Below are 11,509 nucleotides of genomic sequence, written 5' to 3' on the forward strand. Positions count from 1 at the left end.
TTATTGATATTTAATGTAAAGAAATTTAAGTAGTTTGTCTCAAAGAAATAAACCTATTCCCACTGTTTCAAAAAAAAAGAATATCAGAATCAGAACCAATACTAAAGTTTCACTGAAACGCAAAGTAACTAAAGCAACTAATAGATTCCATATTTGTTGCAGATAATTTCTGCAGAGCCATATGACATAAACTTACAATATCATTCGTAGCCCTGCCCACACTTTTAACAACTTTAAAAATGAATCTGTGTGATTATGATACTGGGTAGAATTTTCAGTGCAGTATATGCAGAGATTATTTTATTCAGAATAAATAAGAAATGTTCGTAAATATATCATTTTAAAACATACAGCAGTAATGGTGAATGTCCAATATTCATTACAATTCATTCATTCGTTCCTAAGACGTCTTCTTAACCCAATATTTAATTCTGTTACATCTTGATTGGTTATTTCCGTCTTTTTTGGTTCTTCCATGGTACTAAGTAAGTATTCATGATCAACATGCTGATACTTTTTTATACCATAAGACTCTTCCATATCTTCAAATGTAGTATCATGCTCACATTTTTCATACATATCCTCATCTATTTTGGCTTCCGGATGTTCGCTGAATGACTGTATTAGATCTTCAAGTTTCTCTTGGCATGTATGGTGGCTAATATCTTAATACACACAAGAGGAAATTGGAACACAACATTACAATTAGGTTGTTTTTGCAATTAAACCAATTTACTACCAGAAAATTAGAAACTTTTGTTTTTCTTACAATAGAGAGTGCATTGCATTAGTTTGATAGATCACCAGTTATGTTATCTATTAAATCATAAAGCAAGTTGTTGCAGTTGCTCAAAAAGCAAGTTAATAGGCAGTTAATAGGTCATATATAATATGGTAGTTAGTTAGCAAGAAACAATAAAAGCTCTAGCCTTGCCTGGAACTTTAAAAATAGATAAAATGGAACAAGCCAATTCATATGCACAAAAGAATATGCAGATTATTGCAACACTTGAGGAAAACCTGCTTAAAAATAATGATCAAGATATCTAGTGGTGATTTATTAGAGAGTGTAAATTCCTCCAAAAGTACCTTGTGGTTTCATGGCCGATTTGTCTAATCCACTTTCTTTCATCAGCTTTCTAATGGACTCAAGTTGTTCCATAATTTCATCTTTCTGCTCAGAAGCCAAAGTATTAATACTGAAAAGCCAAAAAGCTGTATCAGATTTAATCATGACAGAAAATAATTACAAATTTATTAAAATAATATTGAATTATTTTGCATTATTGCTAAATTTAGATCAACCACATTAACTATATTTTACTTAAATGAAACTAAAATTCAAATTAAGATTACATTGCTCATTTCTAATCAGCCCCACACGATATTAGGTGAAAACCAGACTAATATAAAATTCATTATATTTCTATTCATGTCTTAAAGCTATTCCAGGATCTTTTACATACAGTACTAAAACACAGATTAATACTCTATCCAAACCAGCTTATAATCTTAAAATCTAATTACTTTTTAAATGGTATTGTTGAATAATATCAGTATACTCTTTTAAAAGTACTGGAAATTCCTTCAATTTGTCAGCCACTACATGATTTTAATTATATTAGAAAGCCATTGCTGCAAAAGTTCTAAAATACAAATCTGCAATTATTTGGATAATGCAGAAACAGAATCCAACTAGATTTACTTTAAAGTAGGCATAAGCAACTATAGATATATTTACATTCTTGTACTTCAAGACACAGGTATAGCAAAAGAAATAAAGTACACTTGATGTAGAAGTAACTTTATTATTTCATTTATTTAATAGCATAATTAATGCTATAAGTTGTAAATTATCTCAGTAATATGATAGTAGTATAAATTTTTCAAAAATAAATACAAATTATGTGTTCAAAAGAAATGGTTAAAAAGCAGTGATGACACCTTTAAATTCTAATTATTGTTCCTTTTTACCCCTAAAAGGGGTAAAACTGTCTCAGTGAAATATCAGTTGTAATAAGCATTGCAAAAAAAAAATAGGAGAAAATATGCCATCCATGATATATTGACATTCTGTTCTTATTTTAGGTTCACAAACATGCTCCCAGATCTCGTTACCATATCTGAAGGTAAACATAACATTTAAATGAAATGCTATGATTTAATCTGACTCACCAGCTTGAAAGTGGATCTAACTGAGTCAATAATGAATTTAACATTTCTTCTGTTTGTGCAAGATGTTGCTCCAATTCCAAAAGTTGATGCTCTAAAGTGAGAATATACACTTTTTAAAAGCTAGCATAAATCAAACTTAAGATTAAACAAAAAAAAGTAAAGCAATAGGCAGAGGTGGAAGTATAATAGCTACAGTTCGATTCAGATTATAGGATCTGAAAAAAATATTTTTCTAATAAATAGGACACAAAGGAATTCCTACTGGGTTCTAAAACAGACTGTTTTATACCCTAGATGTTTTTCAAAAATGATTTTAAAAAGATCTGAACACGAACTGAAAATGAAGTACCTGTCATGGTTCCGACAGATGCAATTCTTCAAAGAACCTCGAGGCATCGTTTACCTTAAAGAGTCTTTAATCAAAAGAGCATAGCTTCCGCAGGTACATGGTCAAGCCGAAATCTGGATTCCCCTCCCCTAAGTGCACAGTATCAAAGCGCAGTTCCTCCCTCTAATTAATCGTCATAAATCACATTCTCCAATTAGTTTGAATTGTAAGCTTTCCCTCCTGTTAAACAACCAGCCAAATTCTTATCTTCTCTTATTTCAAAACAACCCTGACATTCTTTCTACTCCCCCCAGTATCAACTAATTTTAACTATAAAAGTAACACACAAGTTTTAAAGAAGCAAAGCTGCCTCTCCACATGTTGTCAAAGCAAGAACATCTGATGCTAGCAGCGTTGACAGTACCATTTCTAACAAACAAAATTATCATTGAAGGAGAATATTTGTAGCTCAGGGTTGAAATGAGGGGTCCTTGGGTGTTCCCTGAGCTTGCTTGTTTTCTTGCAGACGTTTCATTACCCTAACTAGGTAACATTATCACTGCTAGTCAGGAGTGCTGTTTGTTTCTCAGCACTAGCTAACATCATCAGTGCTAGTAAGGAGTGCTGCTTGTGCTCCTTACTGGCACAGATGATGTTACTTAATTAGAGTAATGAAACATCTGCAAGAAAACAAGCAAGCTCAGAGACCACCAAGGAATCCCTCAAACAAAATTACTACAAAACCACAATGCATTGAAGAGGAATTTAAACTGATTTTGTCCCAGTAAAATCAACCCAATGAATACCCCACTTAGATACAGTTTAATGTTGTATTTCTCTGAAGTTATATTTACATTGTCATGGTATATACAATGTGGCCTAATTAGCAGTCTGTTTATTGAATTTAAGAATATTTATATATCAATTCCAAACTTATTCTCTAATAGTACTTCTATATAAACAATGTACTTTTTCAGTTGGAATAGAATGCTGATTAAACCATTTTGTATGCAGTTATGCAGTATACTGTTTCTCCAGAGTTAAAACAAAATATTGCTTAATAATTAAAATGAAATGTCATTGTTTAGCTGCCAAAAGAACTTTGCTAAATAGCTTATGTGTTTATGAAGTCAGATATGATTCCATATTGCCAAGGAAAAAATTTACTGCAATAGAACTTCCATTCCAGCAAGGAACTGAAATAGGAACCTCACAATAAGCATACCTGGGACGAAAAGAACTCAAGTATATATTTTTCTATAAATATTGGTGATCTTTCTCAGCCCAATAAGGAATATTTAAAGAGTGCAAGTTACTTCTGCATAGTAAATGGATCATTTCATCTTGAATGTCTTTATTCACTTTGAACATTATGTCAGGGTCTAGGACATATTATTTATTAGGATTCTCCAGGTAGGTGAATCTCTTTTTCATATAAATTACTCATTAAAGCTTTAACTATGCCATTTTCTGAACTGAAAAATAAAGTCTCTTCTGTGTCTCCAAAAAGCTGTTGCACTCATCTGCTGCAATTAGGAACAACATGAGCTCCACCTTTTAAAACGAATGTCAATCATGAAAAAGAAAGTTAAAGAAATGCTATTCCACATAACTTTTTTTTTCTTTGACAGAATGTGAATGTATCAGCAAAGTACATTAAACTTTTGGCTGTTTTTCAATTTCAAGACATTATTCTCTTTGGATAAGAAGTTGTTCTCTGGATGAACAGAGAGTTTTTACCACAGAATTGTACTTTGAAGACAAAGTTTTCCACTTGCCAATTAAACAATGAAGCAATAATAAAAACTGAAATGGGAAGCTGCGGTTAATGAACTCGTGTATACATCTCAATTCTAAGTTAACATTTGATAATTTATACTAGGTCAATAAGGATTTAAAAACTATAAGCAAACATTGTAACCCAATTCTTACCTGTTTCTTTTGTTTTTTCTTCTGCATTTTTTTCTTTTTTTGATAAATTTTCTTCTTGTGATTTCATCTATAAAATCAGAAAACAATTTCTATAATAGCCTCAAATATGTAAGACTAATAAAGTAACAGTACTATATAAACAAAATATTTACATATTCCAAAATATTCCTACATTAACATGTTTTCTGTTTCGTTTCAGTACTTTAATAAAGTCAATAGCAATCCAGAATATTCAGATAAGTAAATTATAATAAAATTATAATTGTATTATAAACTTTATAATACAATTATAAAGTAAATTATAAAAAATGCCACCTTTTTCAGGTCAAGACTTTACATGCTTTCAGTTGCATAATGCAAATTCCAGAAAGTTAGCAACACAAGGACAAAATGCAATTTAATTTAAAATATAGCAAATTTAATTACTTCTCATATTTTATTTTATTTATTTATTTATTTTAATCCCATTTATATCCCGCCCTTCTCCAAAGACTCAGGGCGGCTTACAATTTAAGCACAAACCAACGTGCTTAGCAATAGCCTTCATTCTATGTATATGATTGCTTATTATTGCTCATTATTTTCCAATTTTGTCTCAAAAAGTATTTTGAAAGGTCTTAGGAGGGAGCTGTCACAAAAATCATGCAGAAAATACAAGCAGACCTGGAGATGCAAGTTGTGCACTCCCCCTGTATACTGGTACTTTTCATTAGATTATATGTGCCATGATATTTTAACTTTTACTTCAACATTTACTAAGATAAAAATGCTTGAATTTCTATGTGATACCATATATTGGGCAAAATAAGATATATTTATATAGGTGTTTATTACAAAATATTTCCACCTGGCAGTCCAGATTTGATTTTTTTTTATATTTACCTTTAAGAATTTGTATAAAGCAAACACACCCACACTAATAGCATATAGCGGCATTAGGGTTAATGCAAAGTCTTTACGATTGTCTCTAGTCCGTTCAGTCTTCAACTCCTTCTCCATTGCATTTCTCATTTGCTGGATGCTTTGATATGTTTTACTTTCAGGAGTTTCGAAATTTGTTGGTGTATGCAGACTTTTCTCAGCTGCGCCTACAAAATAAACATTTTAATAATTCAGAACCAGTTAAATCCAAAGCCAGTTAATAAAAACTAATGCTGTAATCTGATATTTATGTGATGAAGTACACTATATGTATAGATAGTTCCTGTCAACAAACACATTAATAAGAATCCCTGTACTATTTTAGCTTTATTAATAGTTTGTGAGAAAAGGGATAGAAATGATTATAGAGAGAACATGGATGTTTTTCCTTGAGACAGTGAAAGTCACCAAAAGCCAATTTTTTTCCTTTCTAAGAAATAATCCAAAGCAACCTGATCAATATTGGTGTGTTCCAAATATGTTGAAGTACTAACCCCATTTTCCTTAGCTCATACTGGCCAAGCTGTCTAGAAACGGCATAATAACCCAACAAATAGGGACATTAGCCAAGAAAGGCTAATTCGAGCTATAGTTGAACATGGTGTCAATGTTAAGGAACTTCTCTGTAAGGCACTTTAGGACTAGTTTCTTTTTAACATGTCCCCTTATTGCAGACGGAACCCTGACATCAAACCAAACAATTATGGAAAGAAGAGAGCTTTTTATTAGCAGAAGTGTTGTGACAATTTCATCAAGTTACAGTTTAAGATGAGGCTTTTTCATTTGCTTTGCTCTGTGGCGCCAATAACCAGTTCCCCTTTCGTTAACAAAATCTAATTCATTGGAAGAATAAGCCGTTATCTCTCTCTCTCTATCTATCTATCTATCTATCTATCTATCTATCTATCTATCTATCTATCTATCTATCTCTTTCGAACGATCCAAAGCAAAGCTAACAGCTATTCAAGGAAAGCCCGTTAAGAAAAATTAGAGCCGCCTCCCTAGCATCTTTGTCTGCCACGAAGGGACAGAATGTGGAACAGGGAAGAAATGGGCGCCGGTACGATACCGTGTCGGGGCTGGTGAGGAGCTGGCCGGCCAGAGGAAGTTTTGGCACTCCGCGGAAACTTCCCTCCCCCAGTGAATATCCTGGGCATCACTACGAATAGGCAAAGCACCAGCACGACGGAGACGAACACTTGTTGCATCGAAGAAAACGTCATGGCGTCACGCAGGGACAAAACTGCCCGCCGAGAAGGGGCTGTCGGCTTTACTATCGGTCACCTACAGTCACTCAAATAAACAAATACTAGCTGGAAGGAAGCTGGAAAAGGGGAGCGGAAGAAAAACAAACCATAGATTTGCGAAGAAAGACCTTCATCTTCGGTTTATTTTTTGTAGCGCCCCCTAATGGGCTCCAGGCACTGCTGGCGTGGCGATTAAGTGGAAGGAAGGGAATTTCCCTAGAAGCCACGCATTTCTAGCACAAAATCTTACTTTTGTTCACAAAAGAGCGAAAACCATTGCTTACAATTGTTTTAGGATATTATAAATATGTAGTTCTGCAACAAAGTTGACGAGAAAAAGGTAAACTGTTTTGGAATCAATTCAATTTCAGCACATTATCAGGGCTGTAAATGCAGAAAGAGGCTAATAAATTCTAATATCATACATAGTGTGTGTGTATATATACTGAATACTGGATACTGAATACTGGATACTGGATACTGAAAAATGCGGCTGATATAAAAAAAATTGAGTGTATGTCGATATTTAAAATATAACTTTGGCCAAAATGAGACACACATAAAATACCCTTGTTTCTGGAGAGTATGGCCATGTGCCAGTGCACCTACAACTATCTTGCTTACCACGCAGGACAGGAGGGGGGGAGCTGCCCCACGCACCCCGCAACCGCTTAGCGTGCCAGAAGGCCCCCGCAGCCAGGCCTACCACGCCCTAACATCTGTCGCGCCTCGCCTGTTCGGTAGTGACTTCTCCCAGTTTCTCCTTCTTCCTTTGAACAGCCCTTCGCTCCCATTGCTGTTTTTACAGTCCCGGAGTTTTGTCCGAAGCCTGTGCAGAGGGTCTTTGAAAACGAAGCACCGCAGCGATCGGGTAGGGTGGGGTGGGAACTCTTCCCTTCTCTTTTGGACCGGCTCCCAAATGGGCTGGAAGGAGCGGCCCAAGGACTCCAATCTGGCTTTACAGCAAGCAAGGGGATCGGAGGCATGTGAATGCACGCTAGTCTGGCGTCTCAAAAAATGTTTTTTTCCCCCTGCTGAATTTTCGCTGCCATAGTGTTTAACTTTCTTTAAAGTTTAAAGTTTACTTGATGCAGAATGGGAAGAAAAGAAAGTTAAACAGTATAAATCCGGCGGGAAATCCAGTTTTTTGAGACGCAAGACTAGCGTACAAAGCCAGATTGGAGTCCTCGGGCCGCTCCTTCCATTCCATTATAGAGCCGGTCCAAAAACGAAGGGAATGGTTCCCACCCCACCTGATAGCTGAGGGACTTCGTTTCTAAAGACCCTCTGTACAGGCTCCGGACAAACTGAGATCCGGGACTGAAAAAACAGCAATGGGAGCGAATGGCTGTTCAAAGAAGGAGAAAGTGGGAGAAGCCCAAGGGAGATCTCCTCCGACAACCTGCAAGCGGAGGCGGGGAGAGGGAAGGCAGGCGATCCGGACGAGCTGCATGGCAGCAGCAGGCGGGGGTGCTGGTGGAAGCCTTCCCCTGCCTGCCTCTGCTTGCTGCCGCCGTGCAGCACGTCTGGATCGCCTGCCTTCCCCGCCCCGCCTCCGCTTGCAGGGTGGCGGAGGTGGTCTTGGGCATGAAAAATGCTTTGGAGACCCTCCTCCATCACCCTGAAGAGCGTGAGAGCGGTAAGACCCAAAGGGCTAAAGGGAGGAATCGAGAGAGAAAACCTCAGTATCGGATTGAATTAAAACTTGGAAAAACCGGAGACGGGAAGGCCAGGAGCGGAGACTCAGATTTATCATAACCGGTTCGCCGAACTGAACAAAAAATAAGGTATCAGGTATCAGTTCGGTTGAACTGGTGCGAACCAGCTAAATCCCACCACTGCTTACCACCTACAGCCATTCACTTGAAGAGTTACCCCTCTGCTCCTTTTTTATTTTATCAAACTTTACTTTTAAAAATCTCTCCCCTCTCTCTTTCACATGTACACTCCTCAGTTGCCTGACTGCAGGAAAAATTGATGCAATAACCATTTCCCTTGCCCTGAGTCAATGCACAGCCTCTAAAAATTGGGGGAAAGCAAGCATGCATATTAATAGGGTTAGTGGACCATCAATCTATGGAACAAATTGGTATTTTGCATTGCATCCCCACTAGAACCAGTTTACTTTCTGTGTTGCCCTGTCTACTGGGCTTACCAGTCTTCATCTGTCTCTGTTGTCAGCCCTTCAAAGTAAAACAGGTCAGGAAACATACCACAAGAAATACTAAAACATTTTTTTTCCTGCTAATGGATTGTGGCAGAAATGAACAGTTGACTAGGATGGACTACAACTTGGGACTTTTATCTTCAGAGTGTGGTCAAAAAAATCAAATTGATAGACACAATGGTGTGGTCAAAGCTCCAACTAATTTTAAGTGTGTTCCCTAAAAAAATGGACAGATCATACCATCACAGCTGCCATCTTGATATTTTTATTATACCCTGCTTATGCCCCTGTAATTGAAAGACCCTTAAGTTATTCTCAAATACATTAGTTTTAAAGTAGTATTTCCCTCCTTAAGTTGATGTTACAGTGTACTACTACAGCTTCAAAATGTACAAACTTGATAAAGTTTCTCAGTTTATCTTCAAAATAATTCATGATGTGTTATGGAAGTGATTGGAGATGTTTTTGGGGGATGTTGGGAGACAAAGATGCCCTTTCTCCTTTGGTCTTTAATAAGCCTCCACCCTAACTATCTCTCTTTCATTGTGATGTCATCACAAACTTTTGGCATCACTGTACCCACTTGTGGCTACCTCTGCTTCATACTGATCATCTCCCCTCCCCTTATCCTTTTGACAGCTATTTGTCTCTAGAGCAAGAAGCCTTTACTATATTTCATTAAGGGAAAAGAGGAACATTCTTACAGTAGAATAGGCCAGTGTATTCCCCTTTTTTCTCTAATTCTAAGTAGAAACATGCTATAGAGCAGGGCTTTTCAACCAGTGGTACATTGGCACCTGGCAGGTGGTACACGACCATCCTAGAAAAGTAGCGGGGGAGGGGAATGGCAGCACCGCACAAGCCTGAGTGAGAGACGGCTGGAGCTGCAGGGCTGTCAGGGCTCAGGGGAAGCGCCAGGATCAGCGCCAGGGTCCAGCTGGAGCTCGGCGCTGATCCCGGTGCTTTTGAGCCCAGAAGAAGCGCTGATCAGCTGGAATGTCTTGTGATTTAGATTCAGATGCTTGGCAACTGATTCATCTTTATGATGGTCACAGTGTCCCAGGGTCATGGGAAGTGACCAAAACCTGCTGCAACCACCCAGCAGACAGGGAATAAAAACCAAACACCCCACCCCACCCCACCCCTGCTGCCAATCCTCAACAGAAATGCTCACAACAATGAAAACCTTGGACAGGAGGAAGAGCGTCGCCAGGCTGGCAGGTGTCTCGCTCAGCTGTGGTTTGGGGGCACTTTTTTCAGTGCCATTGTAACTTCGAACAGTCACCAAGCAAACTGTTGTAAGTCAAGGACTACCTTTACTTCATCACTTTTTTTCTTTTTATTTCTTTCTCTCTTTTTTTTGGTCATCAGGTTTTTGACACCTTGCTAGGCGACTGGTGGTACTCGAATGTTGCCATATCCTAAAAGTGGTACAATGGGTGAAAAGGTTGAAAAGCCCTGCTATAGAGCAGCTTTATTGATAAATCCCCTTTGAAAACTTATTTGAAAGGTTATTAAGATATAGTAATACTTCACAGATTTATAAAAAGCTGATGGTATATATTCAGTTAAGAAAATTTATTTTGCTTTTCTCACTTTTATGTTAAATGCTAAATCTCACTCTATTAAAAACAGTTTAGACATGAAAAACTATGATACTATAATATTTCAGAAGATCATAAAATTAAATTGTAGATATGGTTGTCTGTTTAAGAAATTGATTTCTCGGTGCTTTTTTAATTACTTCCAAAAATATTAGAACATTCAGAATTTGGCGAGGAAAACATCTCACTTTACAGTTCTACAAGGCTGAAAATTTAATAGTGCAGTTAAGAGAGACAGATGACAAAATGTAATTAAAGCTGGGTCTTGCAGGCTTTGCAGATATATAAAATATCCTTAGAAGTATACGGAATCCTGAAACTACATTATCTGGAAAAATGTGTGGATAGAATATGCCTCCAGACAAGCATTTTACAGTGATGGTACCATTGATAAACATTATGAGGAAATAAAATTCTAAATTTAAGATTATTCAGGAGTTTACAAATGTATGTGGACATACTATTTAGATTATTTTATCATTTTTATCAAAGAATGAATAAATAACCCAAACATAAATATGTGGTTTAAGACAGTATAGTTATGATAGCTATTACAATAATTCAGCAAAAATAGCTCTATATACAGTATTTTGAAATTAATCTTCTAGCACAAGAAAATCTGTATACATAACAGTTTAGAATAAATGAAATTATTGTAAAGGCACTCCATACATAGAATAAATCCAGGCTTAGCTGTTAATAGTTGTAATTTAATTTGGTTCAGCTTTCAAAAAATGTTTGGTGTGATTAATCAGAAGGTCTCCACTATTTTATTCTGGATTTATCTGTGCAAGTCTGGAGTGATGTCAGTGGAACATCTTTAGATGGAGTGGGCCTTGCTTTTCCTTGTTGCAGTGACTTAAAAATACTGAGGAGTATAAAACTAGGCTTTTATGGATATTTTGTCAGTTTCAATTTCTTCCTCCTGGGAAATAACAGAACTAGTATCAAGTCAATTTTAGTTCTCCAGCTGTACAAAATCTTAATTTCTTGCACAATGATGTGCAACTGTTGTTTCCTTCCTGCTTAGAACTACTCTGTCACTGTGACTTTCTATTTGTGTCTATTACCCTTTCAAAATTAGAATATATTTGGCACTGTTTAATTGAACACTTGTGTAGAAACATTTTTATGA

General features: G+C 36.6%; 1 protein-coding gene across 3 annotated transcripts; it reads right to left on the reverse strand.

Moving 5' to 3' along the window:
* Positions 1 to 268: 268 nt before the first annotated feature.
* CCDC107 (coiled-coil domain containing 107) lies at positions 269 to 6,687 on the reverse strand. Of its 3 annotated transcripts, none has more exons than XM_083366477.1 (6): positions 6,426 to 6,687; positions 5,318 to 5,517; positions 4,436 to 4,502; positions 2,176 to 2,266; positions 1,090 to 1,199; positions 269 to 665 (listed from the first exon to the last, which is right to left on the reverse strand). In XM_083366477.1, exons 1-6 carry the CDS (start codon positions 6,577 to 6,579, stop codon positions 391 to 393), a joined length of 897 nt encoding a protein of 298 aa, XP_083222603.1. In that variant the 5' UTR covers positions 6,580 to 6,687; the 3' UTR covers positions 269 to 390. The 3 variants fall into 3 exon arrangements, with proteins under 3 accessions (XP_083222603.1, XP_083222602.1, XP_083222604.1); XM_083366476.1 differs by having other exon boundaries at positions 5,318 to 5,523; positions 6,426 to 6,680; XM_083366478.1 differs by having other exon boundaries at positions 5,318 to 5,523; positions 6,556 to 6,669.
* Positions 6,688 to 11,509: the final 4,822 nt, after the last annotated feature.

Source organism: Vipera ursinii (assembly GCF_947247035.1).
Source record: "Vipera ursinii genome assembly, chromosome: 6".
In the NCBI taxonomy this organism is placed as follows: Eukaryota; Metazoa; Chordata; class Lepidosauria; order Squamata; family Viperidae; genus Vipera; species Vipera ursinii.